The sequence below is a fragment of the Scleropages formosus genome, chromosome 14, assembly GCF_900964775.1.
Source record: "Scleropages formosus chromosome 14, fSclFor1.1, whole genome shotgun sequence".
Taxonomy (NCBI): domain Eukaryota; kingdom Metazoa; phylum Chordata; class Actinopteri; order Osteoglossiformes; family Osteoglossidae; genus Scleropages; species Scleropages formosus.
In genome coordinates, this window is record NC_041819.1 from 20,184,452 (window position 1) to 20,208,866 (window position 24,415).

Here is a 24,415-nt window from a genome sequence, read left to right on the forward strand (position 1 = left end):
TTCAGACCTGGAATTCTTGCAGTTGAGGTCCATCTGCTATAAAGTTGTGGAACAGTTGCTCTTTTGAAAATACTCAGCTGTCTACATCCCTATAAGCCTGGAAATTACTTTAGATATAAAGCACCTTCCAAGCAAATATATGTATGTATATGTGCACACATATATGTACACACATGCACAAATAATTGTATTAATAACATTGTCCCCAGGTTCACATTTCTGTTATGAATGTTAACAGTAAAGGGTCTGACTCTGAGTTTTTGTGACGGAGACTTAGAAAGAGGGCTAGAAAAAAATCTATAAAAGTTGCGCACATGAAGCTGGAAAGGTGCCCTGCCAGGTTTTCCAGAGAGTAAGGCTATCAATAAGCGGCAACATGAGAAATCCCTTTCTGGACGTCGCGCCGCACGCAGGGAGGGTTTTCGGGGATCTCAGTGGGAGGATTCCGTTGCTCGTGCACTGTTACCTGACACCCTTTGGCACAGGCGGGCCCGCGGAGTGCGCTTGCTCACCGCCAACGTGTGGGCGTCCATCGGCCACGGGTGCCAGTGGTCCTGCCGTGGGGGTGGGGCGGGGTTTTGTTACCCGGCCTCGGAAAACAGCACGTCGTCACCCTCCTCCCGTCTCCATCCACAGAGCCCCAACTGAAGGGAATCGTGACGAAGCTGTACAGTCGGCAGGGCTTCCATCTGCAACTCCAGGCCGATGGAACCATCGATGGAACCAAAGAGGAGGACAATGGCTTCAGTAAGTCCCTCACTCTCCAGTCCTCGTGGACCATCCTCACACACTTCCCCTTGCACCAGTATCCCTTTTTTAACCACCTACAATGCAGAGAAATACACCAAAATTACAGCAGATGCTTGAAACCGAAGCGCGTTCCCGAAACGCTTTATTCGCAGCTTTTCGCTGATGTCCTTCCTCACGTTCTGCGTTTCATTCCAGCCTGCGCTCTCGTTTCCTAAACTTTATTTCTTCACACAGCCACAAATGTAATATTACGTGAATGTGTACAGCAGAGAATGGACACACACTGAAATGAACATAACGAAAGTGGTACTGTTAAGGGCAAAGCAGCTTTAATGGCAGTACTGGGTTGAGCGAATGCAGTTCCGGCACATAGTCTGTCTCCCATCAGTGGCCCTGTGTGCAGTGTGACAGTCTCTCTGCTTTCACTGCCTCCATCTCTCTGCCTCTCTCTCTCTCTCTCTCTCCTCCTGCGCTCTCTCTCCATTCTCATTCTCCCTCTCGCCGGCTTTCACCGCAGCCGGTCGGCCTGCGCGCGGCAGCTGAGCTCCAAATCAAAGCTCTCTCCACGCCAGTAACTTTCTAAGCCGTCCTTGTCCCGCACCGCTGCTCTCCACACCGTGTCCCTTGTACTGAAAATGAGAAAAAAAATTAGCAGGAGGTTTTGGCTCCCGACGAGCGCGAGAAGCAGCATCGACAAGCAGGGGTGCGCATGTTTTGCGCGCATATGTTCTTCGTACATCGCGTCAAGCCAAATTATAGGATTTTCATAAAAGTATGTAATCTGTGATGAAGCATTCAAGTAGAAACGTGAGTGTGTGTGAACACTGGATGTATTATGAAAATGTAATTGTTTTGGGGTAATATGGGGTTATGGGGGGGCTTGTCGTTGAGCTCATAGTCTGGTGGTTGGTGTTTCTGTCTTTGCTCCTAAAGGTTGCAGGTTCAAATCTCACTTCTAGCTGTAGTCCCCTTGAACAAGGTACTTACTCTGAATTTAGTGCAATTACCCAGCTTTGTAAATAGTTGTAAGTTCCTTTTGGAGAAAAGCATCAGCTAAATACGTAAATGTAATATTCTCTGTTCAGATTTAATAGTTTTATAAAGGAAATTGAAACATCTGCTAACACCAATATAATATTAACAACTAACTAGCAAAGAACTAACTAATGTGAAGATCCAGCATATATTCACAGGTCTGTTAAGTTCAGATGTGAGTTCATTTTGTCGCGGTATATGTTCTAATCAATATATCAGATGCAGAGCAAGAGAGCAAGTACAAAATGCTGCCAGCAATTTAGAAATGCTGGGTAATTTAGAAATTATGAAGCAGTTTTCTATAAAGCTTTTAATTCTACAGACCGTGCTGAAGTTTCAAGGTTATGTCACATGTGTTTGTTTGTTTTTTTGTTTTTTTTTTTTTGCCAGTTTCATACATTTATACAATAATGGTAATGCAATAATCTGAGAACCACAAATTCGAGTGAATAGGATAATACTTAGAGAGTCAAAGTGTAGCTGATTAATTATAGAACCTATCAAAATGACAATAAATGAAAAGTTCCCACAAAAATTAATGCTTTTTTTATTATTGCATTATTTGATAACCGCATTGCTTGAAGTCACAAAAACAGATGTTCCCGTTTGCTAATAGTTATATGAACAACCAGCCAAAGTAGCACATCTTAAGCCAAATTATAAACACATTGAAATTAATATTTTACTTTAAGAAGCAGCCATGCACAAATCCATAGAGAATGTTTCAAGATTCATGCTTGGTTTGTTCCAGTGCCTCTGCTGATCGGCAAAAACTGCCGCTCTGGTGTCGTGGCACTGTATGCAATATGTAATGAATTGTACCCAAGTCACAGTAGTTACATCAGCCATTACTCAGAACAATGCACATAATGTGACACATAATTTAATATTCAAACTGCAATTGCAGATCGTCCTGGAAAGAAAGAACAAGTGTTAACTCAATTTTTCCTGCCAGAATGCAAGCGTGGCACGGCATGCTGTAGAGAACGTGGTTTGCCAGCTATTGTACGTTAGTGGGTCCTACGACCCGTGTCTTCTTAAATGTTTTATTGTGCTGAGAAATTGGGGGAAAAAAAAAAGTACTTGTGTCAGGATTAATCTCCTTTTGCCGTAATGTCGATATGGTCCTGGCAATACAAGAGGGAATGCAAAGAAAAATCGCTCTTATGCTTCATAATGATTTATTAAGAAAACATAACGGACGCAGAACTGCATGTCAAAAATACCGAGCTGTAACTTGTGATGAACCCAGCACCGTCCGCTGGGTGGGCGTGTGGGTCACCGTCTCAGCAACCTGGAACGTAGTCTGGAGCACGTAGACCGTTCAAGTCTTCCGCGGAAAAATGGATGTATTACAGGATTTTTGGTCTTTAATGCTTTTGCGGACCGCCGAACACACTACTGTTGACGGATCCTGCCGTGGAAACGTTTGAGTGATTCGCCATCTGGAGTCCTTATTTCTTTTAATATTTTCATATATATTTAATATATTTTTATCTATTTATCATTATAATGATCAAGGCCTCTTTTAAGCATTTCATGGGCACTTCTCTCATGCCAGTTTACAGTGATAAATACCGAAGATGTTTGCATGCTGAGATCTTTGTCCCTCAGTGTAAACCATGCTGCCAACATGGGGCTCCTTCTTGCGGTAACCTGAGCGATTACTGTAGCCGTCCCTCATCTTATAGCTCCGCTCCCGAACTCCGTGGCTGTGCTTCATGAGCTATCGGTAGCCGGGAGCGCCCTTAGTCACCCAGGACACGGTGAGATGGACCACAGCTTTGGCAGAGCAGTAAATTATGTACATGTGGAGTCAGCCACTTTTCCCTCTGTTTCCTCTCGGCTCGTAGCACTTTTTATGGCTGCGTAGCAAGTTCTTATCGCAAGTTACAGCAAAAAAAATTTGCTTTTCACTGACGCTTATTTGTATACCGTAGCTTATTGGGAAAATGATAAAGGATGTGTAAAACTGTGGTGAAGTCATACACCCAGCTACATCCATTTGAGTTATGACAGTTCAAATCCATGTGGAATATATTTATATTACATACATTCATTTAGTTGATGCTTTTCTTTAAAGCTACTTACAATTTTAAGGTAACAATTATTTACCCATTTATACAGCTGGATAATTTTACTGGAGCAATTTAGGCTTAGTATGTTGCTCAAGGGTACTACTGCCAGAGATGGGGATCCAACCTGCAGACTTTGGAGCTGTAACCGCTACACTACTGACCATCCCCTGATTTAATACCCTACTTTGACTGCCATGGCATTTGTTTGCGTTTGAAAGCACCAAATTTAGATTTTGTGTGGCTCCTGACAGCTCAGCAGTGTGAGACATTTACATACATTAATTCATTCAGCTGTTGCTTTCTCTACAGCAAGTTCAGGCACGACGATTATTAACTAGAATTTAGATGCCTTCATCTAGGGTGACTTTCAGTAAACTCCCTACAATCATTCACACATGTATACAGCAGAACAATGTAACACACACACGCGTTTAGAGTCACCGGTTAACCCAAAACGCATGTCGTCGGACTCTGGAAGGAAACCAACTGGGACACGGGGAGACTCGAGGGTATTTATATGTGTTCATTCTGAGTATATTGGTGTTTCTATGGTTTCATTTTCAATAAGTAATTACAGTCTTTTTATAAACGTGTGTAGTATTGTATGTTTTACCAACTTTGTGAAAGTTTATTGTAGCATATTGAGGTGTCGACAGCAGAGCGCACGTGCACTCAAACACACACACACGCACACACGCATTCATACGCTACAGGTAATTTACAGTCACCAATCCACTTGAAACACAAAATTAGGTCACCCAGAGTAAAGTCATACTTTGCGAAGTATACAGTACGTAGGAGCTATGAAAAAGCAGAACAAGCAAAGGTAGACATCCATTCTATATTGTAAAGTATATTAACTGCCTTGGGGGGCATGGCGGTGCAGCAGTGCAGTGGGTTTGGCCAGGTCCTGCTCTCCGGTGGGTCTGGGGTTCGAGTCCCGCTTGGGATGCCTTGTAACAGACTGGTGTCCCATCCGAGCCTTGCACCCTCTGTTATCAGGCTAGGCTCCTGTTCACTGCAACCCCACTCAGGGTAACTGGTTTCAGCCAGTGTGTGATTAACTGCCTTATTATGTTGTGTTATGGTTATTAATGTCAACCATTGAAGTAGCCTGTCCATTTTAATGGGGCTTGGTGACATTTCACCATAAATGGGTGTCAGTTTTGAAGCTTTCCAAGCTTATTCCAACATAAAATTTTTTACCCTTGCAACGAACGGTAATTGTGTCATTGAGTTATGAGATTTCACCTTACCAAAGGTTTTTCAGGAACATATTATCTTTGTACGGTGAAGGAACACTGTACGTTATATGTATGCAGAAGAGGGTAAATTTGTTACTGCCGGATCACATCAGTTCAAAGCACATACAGCAACTGAGCTCCTGTTAATTAGAGGTATTTCAGCTGGCCATTTAGCAGGAAGTACACATCTGAATTTTTTGAGCAGAGCATTTCATTTTTGGCTACGGTGCAGTGGACTCGGTAATCACCTGGCCCTGTACCTCCCATGGCATCTCAAAGTAGACAGACCAGTGATATCTCAATGACATGTCAGTGATTTGATGAGTCCCACTGGCACTCTGATGAGGATCCCAGAGGGTTCAGCCAAAAAAGCAGCCGATACTCTTCCCTCGTCTGTCCTTTGACTGTCATTTACCTTCCGCTTTAAACATTTCACCAGCGCTTGCGCTGGAGAACAACAGGATATTAAAAATCACACCAAAAAGCAGGAGGAGAGAGAAAATGAAGCAATTCGCACCGATACAAAAATAGTGTTGTTAGGGATCGGGTGCTCTTGTCTCCATAGCGACAGCAGCACAGTCCTCTTGATGTTTCGATGCTCTGTGATGGTGGGTAACAGCCTACTCACTTGTTCACGTACAAACACATGCAAATAAACACACAAATACCACGTGTTTCCTCACTGAACCACATTTGACTGCAAACTTTCTCGAGTATCCCTGCAGATGCCCATTAAAGTAAGACATCAGTGTGTTGTAATAGTTTTATACATGTCATTCCATTTTCATACCAGTTACACTTAATATGTTATATACAAGTCTTGTTTAATTTGTTATCTGTAGTTCATTTAGCTAGTAATTCGAAATGTTGACAAGGCACCCTGTCATTTTTCAACAAAAATTGTTACAATACCAAAGTAACATAAGAAAATAATTCCAGCATGGTTTCTTATGTAAAGATAACAATTTCTCTAAAACTATTAATATGTCAAGGTCCACACATTAAAATCCACTAGAATAAATAGAAATGGTTCATAATTCTCATGTAAAATGTGCCCGAAAATGTAATGAATCACTGGCGATTGTACTTCTTTCGTAATCATTTCTATCTCATTTTTTTCAATAAAAGAACATTTTTATTGCTGTATGTTTCTGTATTGTCTCCCTTGATGTGACAATTTTAAGTGTGCCTCTTTGCATGGCGTGCCATATACAGACAACCCTCTTCTTACGTAAATGTGATTTACGTAAATCCGGATTAACGTACAATATTCCCTGCATACGCACTATTTACAGATAGTGGTTTTATTTTACGCAAAACATCTGAAATACGTTAAGTGCAAGTCGGCGTAGCCAGACAAGGCAGGAAGCTGCATCTTCACAGTTCCTGTGAGCTTTGAGCCATGAACTGATCTCCTCACCTTAGTGTACTGCTTTTTTCCCATGTTTTTTTACCCTTTTAATTATTCAAAATGCCTGGTGGCAAACGTGCATTTGAAGGAGAACGAGAAGCGTCTTGCAAGCGTACAGCAATCGATTTGGAGATGAAATTGAAAATAATATTACAGTATTTAATATGTCTGACATTTACTAGGGAATTATATTATGTAATGTTTTATACCCGTGTTTCCAACAAATGCCTAGGGTAGAGTAGGGTAGGGTTAGGCTTAGGGTTAGGGTAGGGTTGGGTAGGGTAGAGTAGGGTAGGGTTGCGTAGGGTTAAGGTTAGGGTAGGGTAGCCTTTGTTGAATAGTGGGGGAGGAGGGGAAATCTGACATAGGTAGCTTCTGACTTACGTAAGGGGTTGAACAACAGCGTATTTGCGTAAGTCAAGAGGTGTCTTTACACACTATTTAAAAAAAAAAGGAAAAAAAAAACACCCATTAATGTGCATCAGTATCTACATGTGTAAAAATTATAAACTCTATTTGAAAAAGTTCATTCTACTTTCTATTTTGTTTCATATTTTTTTTCTTTTCATATTGTTCACTGACTGTAAGGACATACGGAATAACTGTATTTTGATGCAAAAAAAATTAAATACTTGAGCGCCAGTATTTAGTGCTGTCTTAAGGGTCGTCGCCTCGCAGTCCAAAGGTTTATGATTCAAATCCTACTGCTGCTGTAATGCGTTTGATCACGCAACTTATTCTAGACTAATACACTAAGAATGCCATGATGAACAAATCATTGTAAAGTTACATAGTTAACGCTATTAGTTGCCGTGGGCAAAGACATGAGTTAAACCCTGTTTTCTGTTTTTAATCAATAGTTTGTTATAAAGCAGGGTCACAGTGGTCCAGAGCTTATCTCAGAAGCATGGGGTGCTGGACAGATTACACCCTGGATGGGGTACCAGACCATCACAGGTCAATCGCCCATCGTCTCTTACTCGGATCAACACAGACATACACTGTGGGGAAAGTAAAGTCACCAGCTCACAATAACATGTCCACAATAAGATGTGCAGAACATGCAAACTCTGTACAGACTGGCCTTGTTGTGAACCCAGAGCCCAGGAGCTGTGAGGATCCAGCCCTGCCTCCTGTGCCACCATGCCGCATGAGCTACGTAAAAGTTAATAATGTTATAACAGCTATTGCCTGTTAACTGCACACTAACATTTGAACTGACTGTCATTGTTGGCCCAGTGACTCTGCTGAATGTGCGATTGTTGGCATTTGGGAAGGGCTCTTAATCAGTGTACAGTCGCCGGGCTTCCAACTCGAGATCATTCCAGTCTTTGTTAATTTGTCCCACAGCAATGTTCGTGCTATGCTGTCATTCTAAATTTGTGTTTTAAAATGTGAGATCTGCTTTCGCTTAATTTTCTAATTAAGCCCCTTCATACAGGCTTCTGTGATGCCGCGACGCTTGCAATCAGAATAATGCAATTCGGCTTAGGAGGACGCGTGCTCTTATGCTTCAGGAACCTAAACTGAAAACATGATCGGTTCCTTCATGTTGGAGAGATTTTCCACGCCACAGTGTGCTGTGAGAGTCTGATTCCCGCTCGCTGTACAGGGAGAGGCGTTAGCCTTGTTATGAAATTCTAACCGTGCACTCTGTGGCTCATCATTCGCAAGCCCAGGAGCCCTCCTGTCCTGTTTTCCAGTTAAAGGTTTTCTTCAGGGAGGTGATCTCAGCATCTTGCATGAAAGATAAAAAAAGGAAGCTGCCGCCTGACTCAGGTGCACTGTGAGGTGGAGGTAATTGAGTTCTCCCAGCCTGTCCCCCATGGCCAACGACTTCTAATCCCTCCGAAATGAAGATTGCAGGGGCTTTGGGTTTCATACACCTTTTTTTTACTTTCTTTTTCTTTGGCAGATGGCAGGTGATCTTCACAGGCGTTCATTACTTGAGAAGATCTCTGCATGTGCCATGATACGCTTGTATAATCGTTGACCCCGCCTACAGTTTGAGCCCATGGGGCGATGAGGGGAGGAAGTGAGGGCAGATGCATCTCAGGAGGGTTGGGGGGAGGTACACAGCTGTTGTTTTGACAGGTCTCCTGCAGCCATCGTGGCCTACCTGAGTCCCCTGACCTGGCACTAATCCACACGAAGCCTCCTGGGTACTGACACCCCATCGTACCGTGCATCATGTTACCGTGGAACTCATTAGCGGGAACTGAACCAAGCCCGACCCTCCGGCTGTTTCCGTACCTCTGAGCCTTGTTGGTCCCTCCCTGGCCAGACTGGACTTAATGCTCAGCAAGCAGACGGTTGTCAGTGTGGGCTAATAGTTTTGAAATGCACAAGTCTGCTTCTGAATACGTTAGTCCTTTTCATGGCTTATGCATGTAGAGTCTGCGGGTGGCAGATCTTGGAATATCCACGTTGTCCTGCTCTCCGCTTATGGCTCCCGATTGTCTATCCTGGTGCCCCTTGGAGAGACTGTATGGTACAATCTGGGTCACTGGGCTGTAGAGTAGTGCGGCATGAAGTGCAGCGCCCCCGGGATGACCCTGCCCTGGGGCTCGCATAGGGAAAGTAGTTCCACGGCAGTTAACAGGGTGAGGATCTCTGAGGATCACTAATTGGAAGCACTGCGGCTTTGCCTCGGATACCCTGATACTGAGAAGCAGGAAGTGCAAGAGGTTCGGATGTCTCTCGAGAAGACCGCAGCACACAGACAGGGTGTGAGAGTAGAGAGGAAAGATGGTTGCTACACTGCAATCAGTCCCCAAACCACAGGTTGAAGCTTTTATCCTACTGCCTGGGAGGAGAAGAATTGGACAGTCTGTTAAAAGCTGCTCCCGCGGTCCGGGATTACAGTGTTTTTACTGACACAAATGATTTCCAGAATGCTTCCAATAGTATTAGACCTCACGTCAAACCATTTGGGACATGTGCGTTTCAAAATGCAGGATGCAAAATAAAAAAAAAAGAGAAAAAAAAAGGATTTTTCAAGAAATAGAAGGTGAGGAAGAGAAGAAAGAAAAAACGGTTCAAAATATATTATGAAGTAAACGCTTACGTGTAAGTTCACCGTAGCTGCAGATAATAAAAACGGAGGAGAGGGAAAGCGAAGCAAGTCAGGAGCAGACGCTGTCGTAAACTATCTACTCTCGTAATAAAGTTTGAAGAGAATTATTTTCATGTAGCTGACCGTTTTCTCCAGACGTGCTTGGAATTGAGCTGAAAATTGCTCAGATTTGCCCCTCCCTCTCCGCACAGCATTGCACACATTTCACTTTCATATAACCTTTAATACTGGACTACACATATTTGTATCCTGCTTTATTTTATTTATTTTATGATTTATTCTTTCCCGTTTTCATCATTATATATTCCTCATATTCCTGTAGTACGTTCCTAATTTCTGCTTATTCGCATTGCCTTATTTATCTGTACCGCGGACAGTCGGAAAAGCATTTCGCCGCAAGTCGTACCGAGTCTGGTTGTGTATGTGACAAATAAAAGTTGAAACACGAAAGCTGAATGTTAGGTTTGTATACTTAGATACTTCCTATTTACACAGTTAAGTCCTTCTTCATGTCACAACTCAGGAGTAGTTTGCTCTACAGGAATTACAGCAGGAGGTGAGTTTTGAACCTAGACCCTCTGGTCCTAGAGATGATCTGGCACAAAAAAAAAAAAAACTGGCAACGGACAGAGAGCTCAGTCTAGCTCCAATGTGCAGAAAGCACCACGCCGAGGGGCGGGGTCCCATGAGCCGGAGCCTAACCCGGCAACACAGGGCGGGGGGGGGGGCTGGAACACACCCAGGACGGGACGCCAGTCCATTGCAAGGCACCCCAAGCTGGCATCGAACCCCAAACCCACCAGAGAGCAGGACCCGGCCAAACCTGCTGCGCCACCCTTCCCCCCTCAGAAAGCAACAGTAACTCACAACCGAACCATACGGAGAGGCAGAGGATGGAAGGAAGAGGCGAGGAGAATCGATATCCCTAAAGCTTTTAAACCAATAAATGTTTGAAACATGAACAGATAACTGCATCTGCTCACTCGTACACACACATAGATTACATTCCTCTAACAGCACAATTAATGCGCATAACAGCACATATTTCACCGTCATGTACGTGTTTTTCTTCACATGGTGCACGTTCTCTGTCCAGAGCGCTGTCATTTCTCAAATGCTTCTTTTCACTCTTGTAATTTGCTTTGTTTTTAAATTGTCAGATGCCCTTCCTGAAGCAAACCAATCTATCTGTCTAACAGGGCATGGAGCTGTTATCTCTTTCATCCCGTTCCTTGTACGTGCCTTAGTGTGTCGTGCGATAATTAGATCCGTCTGAAATCGCATCAAGGAGGAAGGGTTTGGACAAGCAGACACGTTTTTTTTTTTTTTTTTTTTGTGCTTCAACAGCTTTTACATGTTTTGTTATTAAGACGGAAATAAGCGTATTTTTACATAAAGACAGCTATTTTTACATTTTAGAAATATGTATATCTTTAATACTCTTTTGTGCTGTTGTCAGAAAAGGGTTACCATGTTAGTGCTGCTTAGATGACATTTGAAAATGATCTGCTGTAGTGCCTAAGGATAGTGTCAGACGTGGAGTTATAGAAAGAGGGTGGGGCATGGGGTGTGTGGAGTTTATCCTCCTATCCTCCTCTTGGTGAGTTTTGCAAGTGTTCACTGCCGCCTTGTTGCTGCTTTATTGGGTGGTATGGTGGCACAGCGGGTAGTGCTGCTGTCTCACAGTGCCTGAGTGGTGTGAGAGGAGATGGGTTTGACCCTTATTCAGTCTGTGTGGAGTTTGCATGTTCTCTCTGTGTCTGTGTGGGTTTCTTCCAGGTGCTCTGGTTTCCTCCCACACTCCAAAGACATGCTGTTGAGGATCACCCATAGTGTGTGAGTGACAGAGAGAGTGTGTGTGTTCCGCTGATGTATGGATGAGTGACCCATTGTAAGTAGTGTCTCTAGCAGTGTAAGTCACCGCGGTGAATAAGGTGTGTAGGCTCACTGCATAGAGTTTGTTGTAAGTTGCTTTGGACAAAAGCGTCTTCTAAATAAATGTGAGTTAGGATGAACACTCTTGAATCCATTTACTTGCTGTCAGTCTGGTGCTGATGTCTCTAATGCTGTTGCCATTTGTGTCTCCTGCTTCCTATCTCTCACTCTCGCTGCAGCCATGTTCAACCTCATCCCCGTTGGGCTCCGGGTGGTGGCCATCCAGGGCGTGCAGACCAAGCTGTACCTGGCCATGAACAACGAGGGTTACCTGTACACATCGGTGAGTTGCTGCTTTAAGGCGTCCGGTGTTGGTGCAGAAGGGGGGTAGAAAATTGTGGACGGTTTCCTATGGTCCACTTCCATGTGAACTACAAGTACTAAAAAGCCCACTATAGGTGTGCTTTCTCCTGTTTGGGGGTAGATGAGGTTTTTCATTTAGTACTAGCAGGAGGTCCCGTTTTTTTTTACATTTGGTCTGGTAATGAAGGTCAGGGAATTGCCCACTTCTGTAGTGAAATGAGACCAAGGTATATTGAAATGGACCGTCAGAACCTGAAAGTCCCCGAAGAGTGTTATGGACAAATACAGTTAACAGGAATTTATACCATGTTTTTGGTCAATGGGCTGAGAAAATAATGCTGAACACAGGGAGGTTCCACCTCAGCCAAGATTAGTCTACTAAAGACTGGCAGAAACATGCATCTGAATGTGTGCGTGTTAGTATGAGATATGAAAACCTGGACCCGTTCTGTGCTGGATCATCCAAACTGAACAAAAGATTCTGGAATATAATAAAACCGAAGAACAAAAACTTTTTCGAATCAGAGTCTTAGCCAACCTTTGATAAATACTGAGCGATAGAGGCCATATGCAGCAAAAGTAAAAATGTTTGCTGGCCTGTCAGCTTCTGTTTGTTATATAAACACTTTTATAGTGATGCTTGAAGATTTTATGAAGTTGTAAGATCAATAGGCAGTTATATATCTCTGCTGTAACAATAGTCACTGGAATATTACATAATGTCTAGACATTTTGTGCCCAAAAATTTTCACGGAGCTGATTTTTTCTTTTTTTTTTTTTTTTTTTTGTGAAATTGGCTCGCTTAAAAATGCGTGTGGTTTTGCAAAGGTATTTTTAAAGGTTTCCTTGTGTTTATGTGCAACGAGCGGCACGGCAGCTCGTTCCTTATCGGCACGTAGTCCGGGTGTGGCTCCGCTCGGGAAATAGGCAGCTATTTTCCCCCAGCTTCACATTTCATCTGCCGCGCAGCTACAGTCGTGACTTACGAGAGGCTCCGTGCTGGCGAGCCGCCGAGTATCTCTTCTTTTATCCTCGTTCAGGACGTTGTTTTAAATTAGGAGCCAGGTTTGCTGTATTTTGAGCAGAATCATTTGATCGCTGGCTTTACATTTCCTGCCCAAGTGGCTCAATCGGCAGCTTCCAAGATCCCTTCGTATAGATGGCCGGTGGGCTCGTGGGCTCACGGGCTCCCAGGCGCTCGCCGTCCTCAATCCCTGCCCTTTGTCCAGCCGTGTCTCTGCCCTGGCGACCTTGGGGTTGCCATCGTGAGCTGGCACATCTGCTCTCCGGTAGAAACGTGGGTTGCCGTGGAGACGCGGTTGTCCTCAGAAACAAATGTGCGGGGTGGGTTTCACGCTGGCACACTAAGCCTGGTGAAAGTCGGAACGGCTCCGCATCGCCTTGACAGTCCACTTACCGTTATTGCGCGCTGCGTTGGCTCGCAAGCACGGTCAATTTTTGCTTTCCACTCAGAAGGACTGTGCGCTCTCTTGCCTTCTACGACAAACTACTCGTGCAAGATAGACAGTTAAAGCCAATTTACGCAACGTCACTCTGTCACATATACAGGACTGTTGTCTCGATAGTGCCCGTGGTCAGGAAACAATCCTGTGTAATTTTGATGCAATTTAATGTTATCAGAAAGAAATGATTCATAAACACAATCCTGTACAGATATCCAGTGTTGGCAGCCTGCTCCGATTTCTTAGATTAAATGTGTTATGAAGTCATGAATAATTCATTGCTGTGCCAATAAGTGTTCCTGCTCCGCACAAACATGGGAGTCTCACCGTGATCCTGGCATTATTCAAGTAAACAACAGCCCACATCCCCGGCCCTTCAGATGGGTACAGAACTCATCTTGGACTTTTTGACAGACATGTCCCTTATTAAAAACATGATCCTCTGGTTGTGGGTGTGGGGTTGTTGGGAGTGCAGGGTATTCAGACCTGGCAGCGCCAGTTCCTTGCTCCTTCCAGCGTCAACAGCGGACCATGAGGTATTCCAAGATGCTTCTCCTAAAGACACATGCGCTACCGCTGGCTTTGATGAATGTTTACACGGAACGGAATCATTACAGCATTGCAAAAAAAAAAAAATCTGTGTATTCCTACCTACTTGCCCATAATTTATATTTGACTGTGCGTGTCCGCACCGCCGCGGCTCCGCCGGAACAACGTTGCTGTCCTTGAAGAATTATTACAGCTTCATTATCCTGCAGTAAATTGTGGAGAACTATAGGGACAAGGATCACCACTTGGAAAGGGAGAAAAGGAAGGAAGAAGAAAAATCTCCTTTGACAGTTTAACTTCATCACCTATAAAGTCTCCAATCCTCCAATCATACCCTTTTTAATGAATGGCAGAGTAGCGGTTCGCTGCTACATCAGCTCAGACAATAGGATTTAGTGACGATGGCTCGTCTTGCTCAGCGGAATGTTATTTACTTCATAGCTTCCTTGAATGACAACAGTACTAATGTCATCGGTCGCGAGGCAGAGGATATGAACACTAGTCGAGCCATATGGCGGAAACGGTGACCGCAACGCAACTTGGTTGCATTGGCTTTGCAGCGAGTCATGGAGCAGCACTCATTGGATGTGAGTGACACCAATGCGGATCTTCGGTTGAGCGTGGAATGAGCGTGTATTGCTCCCTGATTAGGTTGTTAAGCTGCAGAATCCAGTAAAAAATGTCACGCTGTACACAGCAGGTAATCTTTGTTTACAGACCAGAAAGAAGGTAATTGCAAATTGCCTGGTGATATTTTTGAGCTTTAAAATTGCAAATATTGTTTGGTTCTGCCTCCACGTCATTTGATTGACTCGTTTAAATTTTTTTTTATTCCAAGTCTTGTTTATGCTAATATTTGCGTTCATTTTAACCTTAGCTCATACCGAGGCTTACAGATGATAATCATTTAATTGCTTAGTATAATTACAAAACCAACGTGGATTAAAAAGTGTTCAAACAATGTCGCAGTAAAACATTAATATAGCGACTCAGTTTGATGGAATTGATTATTACAATATTAACAGTATAACCAATAATCTTTGCTTTAGAAAAGACAACTTTTTATGTCAACCTAACATTTTGCAGGTACCTAAGGTTAGTTAGAGCTGGCAAAGGACTTGCGCACTGTTTCAGTTCCCATCATTTCAGCTGTATCATTTGTAAATCCACACCCATGCAGGATGGGTATCGGTGAGAATATGTGGAATGTTACATTCCTCTGTGTGTTCCTTGAGGTGCAGCAGATGCCACCGCTGAGAAATTGTGCTATTTGTGTTTGAATGCGTGTATGTGTGGGTCTCAACATGCAAGAACGCTCTGGTAGAAGTGCGTTCAACCAGGGATGTCACAGTGTGTGGGAGAATCTAAATTAATTTGATTGTTTGCATTTCATACTATCCTCCACCTGGACGTTCTGTTCTCATTTTTCAGGCTTTCGGAAGAGTTTTTCATCCTTTTTCTGACATGGCTTTGAATCGCAGCAATTAATTGAATTAGTTTTGAGTTGGTGATTCGGATTAGGGAGAGCAGAGTGCTGTATTCCCAGGTGAGTTGGAACCGGTTAACTCGTCTTAAGTGCCAGAAAATCAATTTGCTGTTTATTGGAGCAGGACATTAAATGATATATTATCATTTTAATTTTTAAATTGATGGATTTCCTGTTGCCAGAGTCATGTTGATCAAATGAGTTTCTCTTGAAGTTTTATTAGACGCAGAAGTAGGGTTTCCACAAAGGATGGAGAAATGCATTCATCTGTTAGGCCAAACCCGAAAGAAGAAATCAACTGAAACCTCATGGATGGGACATACAGACCAACAAATCATCTTCCCAAGACTAAATCATCTTCATATCTGCTTTGGTTTTGCATTGTTTCCTAAGTATACATACTCTTTTTTTTGGGAACATAGACCAGTAACAACACCACTATTTGTTTAGGTGCTTGTTTTGCCCTCAGTCAACCGCTGTGTTTCTCCGAAACCAACACAAGTTTGTCATTTGTTGTCATTTCATGATCGAAAGCTTCGTGAACAGGGGTTAGTACTCAGGTGATTGGGAAACAGCAGAGTGCGATTAAGTGTTCAGAGAAAATCTCGCTGCACCGTGAAGGACCATTTGAAGAAAATACTCTCGTGTCCATTCTGCAGCCCTTCCAGGTTAGAAAGGAAGCCTGAAGTTATTCCTTAATAAAGATGATCTTCAGGTTAACAAGATGGATGTGGTAATAACCGTGCTTACTGTAGTGCCTCTACACCCACCCTAAACGCACGCACTGCATCGGCTCATGCTCAGCGCACGCAATCCCTTTTCGCAGCCAATGCCAATCCACAGCAACACAAGGCAGCTGAAAAATGAAAAAAAACTGCAATTCTCCGCCACGGTCCTCCTCATTTCTTACACCGAGTGCCCTGCAGTAAGAAACCAGCTGTACCTCGGATGTACCTTAACTGAGAACGTGAACACTTTTAAGAAAGCTGGTTATTCCAGCTTTAAGTGTCGTAACATGTAAAGGCCACATATCCAACTGCGTTGATCTAATATGTGAGAGATCATTCCCAGATGAAGAAGTAAATGAAAAAATACTTGCACCACATATGGGTATACTTATATAGATACAGTTATAGAGTTTTTCCTACAAAACTTTGGCAGAGACATATTTGACCATCCCCTATTCTCACCAATAGCATGCTAATCACTTGTGTTTGTATGCCCTCAGATGTTCTAGGTCCTCTGTGCACTGCACATGGCGCCCTACCACCTCCACATTACTCCCCATCTTCTGTGAAATGATACCCCAGTAGGGAGAGCTCAACTTCCCCTCCCAACAGCAGGAGTGAGTCCCCTAGTAGACCGCAAACTGAAACGGAAATACTGCAAACCTACATTTACTTTGGTTTGCAGTGTGTGTATATACTGTGTATATAGATTATATTATCTCAAAAAGAACTATTAGGAAGGTGATTAGGTATCGTCGATATTCTGGTAAAGTTTCATGCAGCTACTCGTGTGATGATCGTCAATGCATATGGTGAAGGAAACTAACTGTACTTAAGAGTCGCACATCTGCAGCTATGTCTCTTTCTCCTAATGTAATGCACAAATTGTTTTTCTATGAGATCTACGTTGCTTTGGAGAGAAACATCTGCTAAATGAATAAATATAAATTTCGCTGACATTTTTCTCCAAAGTAACTTAGAATATTAAGCTTACAATTATTTACCAATTTATATAGCAGAGTAGTTTCATTAGAGCAATTTAGGGTAAGTACTTTGCTCAAGGGTTCTACAGCCAGAGATAGAGATCAAACCTGTGGTCTTTGGATCTGAAGAGAGGAGCTCTAACCACTATGCTATCAGCTGTACTATAGCAGCTGGAGTCCTGTTGGCTTTCTTCTTGTATTTGTAAAATAATTATATATTATAGCAATAATTACAGTGCGGTAGTAAAGAGTAGGGCCACTCTTTACAGAGCAGATTTAGTCCTTCTAGAGTGATGTTGTAGAAGCCATGAACTGTGTGTAGTGGTATACTGCACTCTTCATCATTAAAGAAAGTCTTTTAGTTCTTAAGGGGTGGGGGAGATGGAACTGTTCTCCTTAGTCTGTTCTCTACACCTCCTTACAAAGTTTCAGTGATGATTATATCTGGTCATTGGGAAATCCATGTAAGGTATTTGACTTCTTCTCCATGTTCATGAAACCACTGCTGAAGTATGAGATGTACATCTATGAGATGTAAGTTGCTTTAGAGAAAAGCATCTGCTAAATGAATAAATGTAGGTGTAAATAGGCTACCGCTGTGTGTGGGTGATATCTTCTTGGAATTTAGCTAAATTATGAGGAAATAGTTTTTCCACTATCTGATGCCCCATATTACCAATATGGTTTCCTGTTATACAAAAAAGCAGAGAAATTATCACAGCCAATGAAGGCCACCAGTTGGCTGCTCATACCATTGAAGATCTACTTCCATTTCTGATTATTAGCAATAAGCAACATTTTAGCTTTCTTCAGATATTAAACCAGTCAAGAGGAATGTGATGAATAAAAGAACCCATCATCCTCTTTAATTGCATTATATTTATTCATTCAGCAGATGCTTTTCACCAAAGTGACTTACAGTGTTAATGCACTACAATTACTTACCCATTTGTATAGCTGGGTAAATTGGAGAAATTTTAGGGTAAGGACCTTGCTCAAGGGTACTACAGCCAAAGATGAGATTTGAACCTGTGGGTGCAAAGGGAGCAGCTCTAACCACTACCCTACCCTACCCTACCATCTGCCCCTGCTCAAGAGTCCATTGTTTGTGCCCATTACTGCCTGTTTTTGAACAGTTTTACACATTTGCCTTGGATTAACTAGTATTCGGCTGACACCTTCACCCAAGGTGACTTACAGTGCTCGATATGCTGCACGAAACTCAATACAATCATTCACCTTTTTTGTAGAGCAGAGCAATGTCACACACTCACACATACACACACTTTTGGTTGGTAGCTTCCAGTTGGTATCCATATCATAAATACCATCTTTGAGAAAGGCGTTTTTAAGTCATTGGCGTGTTGATTAAAATTTTTTAGATATTTTTGTGGGTTTATTGCAGGGCAGCAGATGACGTAGTGGTCAGATCTTCTACCTTGGACTCAGAGAACCCAGGTTAGAATCCCTCCTTCAGCTGTAGTACCCTTGATCAAGGTACTTACCCTGAACTGCTCCCGTAAAAACTACCCAGCTGTATAAGTGCGTAAATAATTATAAGTACAGAAAAGTGTCTCCTAAATACACAAATGTATTTGATGCTTTAAGGAGCTATTTATAAAGAGCCCACCTATCCCTGTTGGGCTGCTTCATATTACAGCTACTATCTCTACATCCAAAGCTTTTCCAGAGTTTTCTTCCATTTAATACATGTAGCAGGGAAGAAGAAAAGGAGATTCCAAACCGCATTTGTTACCAAGAGCTTTTGAAAGATGCTGCTGTTTTATACTCGAGAAACGTTCCTCCGTTTAATTCCTTTAAAAATATCTGCTCTCAACAACAGGGGACATTTAAGGCCATATGAATTTACTTCATTATAAATAATGGTTTGTAAGCTAAATTTATAAAGCAAGCCGGGCTTGTAGTGTGTCATGAGGTTAGCATGATATTGATTCTGACGAGTTTGGGCCTGACTCCAGCAGCTGCGTTCTTTTCGCAAGCCTGCAATGAGAAGGGTTCGAGTCCAGGGAACGAAGGTAGAAGAACGCGCTATGGGAACGAGAAAGACAAAGACAAACATCCCTTAAAGAGAATGGATGGAGTGGGGAGTGCCTTGAGGAAGAATATTGACCTGGCATTTAAATGCGCGCACGCACACACACACAAATTAATGCGTTGGCTCCAGCAGGGGGTATGGGGATACCCTGTGGGGGAGGGGTGAAAAGAAGCAGAGTATGGTGGTTGGGAAGGGCTGCAGAAATCCAGCATCGCAATGACGTGCTTATCTCATATTTTAACAGAGATTCTTAACCTCGGATTTCTTAATGTTTACTATTTTAAAGTATATATGCATGTGTAACAAGTAATCACCGAATGCAGGTGTGACTGCACAAGATAAGTGGGAGAAAGGAATCTTTTCAGATGGGAGGGGTGCTCATAACCACCCTCCTTTTTATAGGGCAACAGTGGAGGGACAGGAGGGATAGGAATCTGTCTCAGCTTATTAATATGTTGGAAGCGCACACGGACATTAATGCACGCATGCGTCGTGCGCGCGAACGGCCACATGCACCAATTCGAGCTCCAGCAGGGGAAACCCTGTTAGGGAGGGGGGGTGGGGGCTGCGGGATTTCCAGTGTCGCAATAAGATGCGATGTACAGCCAGACCACATGACTGCAGTGCACCGCCGATGCTGCCCGCGATGCGAAATCCAGGGGGAGACGACGTCCGGAAGGCACCATATGGCTACCGGCAGAGGGGTGCGAGCTGCCGCCACAGCATCAGCTTCGAGGCACCTCAACCGCCGGGGCATCAGAAACAACCCGCTGCTCCACGCTCCAAGTGGCTCGCCGCACTTATGCCTGTTCAGGTCTCTGCTGCTGAGAGAAGGATCACGAACACCTTCTGCGCTGAACTCCATATCCAGATGGGTGGAAGTGTGCAGGGAGATGTGAACTAGAAGTGGCTGCTCACCAAATGAGGGTTTCTTCAGGCTCAGCTGAGCATGCCGCAGTAAGAGAAAGACCACTGAGCAGAACAACTCATGTGAAACACAGCATTTACTTGTGTTTATTCTTCTCCTTACTGGGCATTGATCGAAATGTTTACAGCTTAATTTTTATCTGTAAAATACCGGTCGCCTGCAGTGTGGTCAGGAGGTTTTCATCATCTTTCAGTTACACCACCTTTTGACAAACAGGCTCCGGTTTTAATTTAATGCAGTTCTTGCAGCAACTTTAGGCCCCTGAGGTGTCAAAGGGTTGCGGGGTGAACAGGCAACGACACCAGCTAGACATCCCTGGCTCTAATTCCCCCACCTGCTCTTGTATCCTTGAGCATCTTACTTACACTGAATTACTTCGTAAAATTATGCTTCTGTATAAATAGGTACATGTTTTTATGCATTTTCTTGCTGTAAACTCTCGAGACGTCAAAGGCCTCGGTCAAAGGCATCAACTAAGTAAAGCTCAATAAATTCCATTTGATCACGTGGCCGACACTGTTATTCGGAGAATGCGGCGGATGCGGTAAGAAATACATACCGCGCCACAAGCCATTAGAGATTTTACAAGAAAGACAGTCTAATGGTGGGTTCAGTTAGCAAGATTGCATGGCAGTTATCACATCAGTGTCTACCTAGGGAAAACTCAAGCTGTGTGTGATGAAGTCATTTTCTCTGAGCTGGGTGATGCTCTCAGCTCTTTGAATTACATGGAAGTCCACTTACAGAGCTTATAGGGTGTATATTCCGTACTGTTCTGGGTGGTGGGGAGATGTGATGGGTCAGAGTCGGTCATTGCCAGGCATTCAGGCACTTAACTTGGGCTCCAGAAGTGCACCGGAGAACCAGAACCCTCCAAGCTCATTAATGGAAAAAATATAAGGCTCCTGTCTCTTAACAGTGGAACGGCTCATAATTTTCTCAGAGTCGCTAAGTACAGCGCAGTGATTAATGCAGCTATCCTATCTCAGCAGCTCACCCTGGAAACCGGAGAATTGGGGCTCGGGGAGCGCGCTAATGAATTGTTCAACTACCTTCTCGCTGGGCTCCAGAGTGAGAGGCATCTTAATGTGTTCAAAAAACTCAAGAAATCAGGAAACAGAGACTCAGAAAAAAAGGCGCCATAGTTACTGGGTCTTTAGGTGTTGAAACACCTCTTGTTTGCGTAATCCTCCCACTGCTTAATTATGTCTATAAACTGTTCCATATGGGTCTCCGAAGTGAAGTTCTCCATGCCTCCTACCTCTTGTTTTCAGTATTATAATTGCATTGTTGTTTTTGTTGATGTTGTTATCATTATTGTGATTAAATATCTCTGACAAGGTGGAATCCAGGGTTTAATCCTGTCCTCCTAGAAAGAAGATTAGCGTCTGATTTCTTGCTAATTAATCTGACCTTCAACCGCTGCACCGCTGACTCGGAGTGGAATGGTTATGTAAGCCTCACCAAACCCCCCGATAATCTTTTCAAACTGTGAAGAGATTCCAATTGTCTGTGAATATTTGTATTTATGAGAGGAGGAATGATTGCTTTCCTGCAAACATTTTGGCTCAGTGGACTCCAGCAATGAGAGTAACTACTGCTCCGTCTGGTCGGAGATCACAACGCAGATTTGGTCAATTTAGCCTTGCGGCACATTGCTGTTGTAAGAAGATTTTCAGTGACAGAGCTTCAGTTTGTGCTTTTCCTGGTTGATCAGGCTTGCTGTTGGACTGCTGCTGTTGATGGCTCAGTATTTTCCTGAAGTCTATTTGATCTGCCCTTCTCAGAGTCGATTCTGCTGAAGCCCTCCGAAAACGCGTCGACGCCGTCTAACGCGGAGACAGAATCCAATGAATATTAATTACACAAAGGCTGGCAGATTTCTGTCATTTCCCAGTAAGAGCAGTCTTTATTGCATGAAAAAAGTTGGTAAAAACTGAGGGGGGTGTTTGTTATTCATCTCAAAGTTTTTTTTTTTTTCCTTTTTTTTTTTTTTTTTTAATTACTTGCATCAAGTACGTCTGTGGAGGCAGCATTTCTCCACCGAGGTGCGATATCACAGACAGTGCTCTGTACTTTAGCACTTCTGGAGTGAATCACTTCCCAGTGTCTCTGAATAATATAGCCGATTGAAGCATCAGATTTCGGTACGCAGCCGCGCTGTGGCTCAGAGCCAGGGAGCAGAGGTGGACCTCCGGAGTGGCTCTGACGTAATCTGAGCTCCTCACTTTGACAGCTTTGCTGAGGAGCACCATTAGATGTGGCTCACCCCATTATTCTAGTAAGAACTCACTCTTATCACTCACCGTGTGCGTGTGTGTGTGTGTACACGAACGTGTTTTTAACCAGAGAAAAATGTATCGGTTTTTCTCGGGAAAAAACAATGCGCTGAGTCAGAGGGCTTTCAGGCAGTTTGAAATTAATTAACGGCCCTTGACACATGAAGAGGCCGGCTAAAAGAACAATATGATCCCGTAATTTCCTTACGTTCGAAATGCCCACAATACGCTTTTTCCACGCTTGCCTCTGCTGGTAATTCAACGCCCTGCAGACTCATTAGAGGAAACGGTGCTTGGATCTTCACTGAGCAAAGCTGGTGGTGACGAAACATTTGGGCAATGAAGCCGCGAGTTCCTGCGGGGAACCACGGTGGTCTTGATCATGTGAAAACTACAGGAACGTTAAATGAGAAATTGGAACGTGGCCTTGTAGATGAGCTACTGATGGTACGTTTCTTGCCTCTCAGAAGCACCGCACTCTCACTATCTTCCATAGTCAGAGAAGACCTTTCATGTAGGAATACTGAGGGAGGGAGGTTGGGGACAGAGTCGGAGAGAGAGGAGAAGATGAGATGGACTCGATAGAGTATGTCAGCGTTGAAGGCTTTTGAAATCACCTCCAGTGGTCGTCTCAAGGCTTCGGCAGATGTTGCTTGAGAGCCGATTCATTAAGGATCAGAAGACGTGGTTCTAAATGAAGCAGAAATAGCGGAAAAAACGGCACAAAGCTCACTTCAACTGGGTTATTATGAAGCTGGCTGTCAGCAGTTGCAAGAGACTGCAAAAAACTGCCTTGTTATCTGTCCCACTTTGAGTATATGTGTGTTTGCGTGTGTGTGTGTGTGTGTGTGTGTGTGTGTGTCTATAGGGCTTCAATTAAAAGTATGTATGTCAATGCTGTGGTTAAAAGTGAAGCATCCAGTGCGTGCCAGAGGTTAAGAATCTCTCAGAATGTCTCTGATGTTCTCTGTTGGGCTCTCCCGAGGGCTCCTCTCACTCTCTATACCCTGTTCCCTCACGCTCTCCGCTCCCTGTCTCTCGTCCAGGAGCACTTCACGCCGGAGTGCAAGTTCAAAGAGTCAGTGTTTGAGAACTACTACGTGACGTACTCCTCCATGATCTACCGGCAACAGCAGTCGGGCAGAGGCTGGTACCTGGGTCTGAACAAAGAGGGCGAGATCATGAAGGGGAACCATGTGAAAAAGAACAAGCCAGCTGCCCATTTCCTCCCCAAACCTCTGAAAGGTGAGCAAACATTTCCAGGTACTGAATCCTGCTCCCCTCGATACCCTAGTTCCTCCGCCTCCCCCAGCTTGCATGCCTCCTTCTCTTCTTAGAAGGGTGGTTTCTCCATGAAGTCCTCTGCCAGTCTACTCAGGACTCTCTCCTTTGGGTATCAAAGGAACCTGGATTCACCCCCTCGATTAAGCAGTCTTTGGTCTGCGATGTTTTTATGTGGCACCGGCATTCCCCCTCGTCCGCGTTAAGACGGCCGAGCATCGTCAACAGGGGACAACCGCCCCGACCATGGCGGTCTGAGCGTGACTGAGCGTGGCTGGGTGAGGCTCAAAACCACACATGTACTGGCTGGGTAAATGGGGTAGCGGGGGGGGCGGCTCAGCTGGACAGCCTTGAGAATGTCCTGTCGCTTTCATCCTTAAGAGACGGGGAGAATTAGCTGTCGACAAAAAGGAACAGCCCGTCGCTTTGCTGCTCGATGCTTGAAAGTGAAGGCGGCATAAATTCGATCAAGCAGAAAGGGCCACGGAGTGAAAGGAAGCGCTGCCGTTGCAGAAATGCAAACAATGGCTGGGATTTCAGCTGTTTCTCCCCAGTTTCTTTGTGGGGGGGAACTAGATGAATTTGTTTTGGTATCTTCGCAAAGTATGTCGTACCACCCTCAGCGAAGATGTTCAGATGAATAAGCAGGTGAAGCGAACAATAATATGGGTTCACATAATGGTCTAAACCAAGTCACTCTAATGGAGCCATGAAGCTCACGAGGAAACAGAATGGTCTTCCACAGAAAGTGGTTTCTTCCCAAAAGAAACGTTTAAAACCTTTATTCACGTGTTTAAAAAAAAAACACATTTCTTTACAACAGCTCTGCC

At 43.8% G+C, this 24,415-nt stretch overlaps 1 protein-coding gene across 2 annotated transcripts in view; it reads left to right on the forward strand.

Annotated features, from left to right (window-relative positions):
• Positions 1 to 24,415, forward strand: part of LOC108928870 (fibroblast growth factor 13-like) — a 112,024-nt gene that overhangs the window by 83,641 nt on the left and 3,968 nt on the right. For both annotated transcript variants that reach the window (XM_018743058.2, XM_029258133.1), the window contains 3 exons: positions 637 to 747; positions 11,709 to 11,812; positions 23,351 to 23,549. In XM_018743058.2, coding sequence (XP_018598574.2) covers positions 637 to 747; positions 11,709 to 11,812; positions 23,351 to 23,549 — 414 coding nt within the window. The remainder of the gene's footprint in view (positions 1 to 636; positions 748 to 11,708; positions 11,813 to 23,350; positions 23,550 to 24,415) is intronic.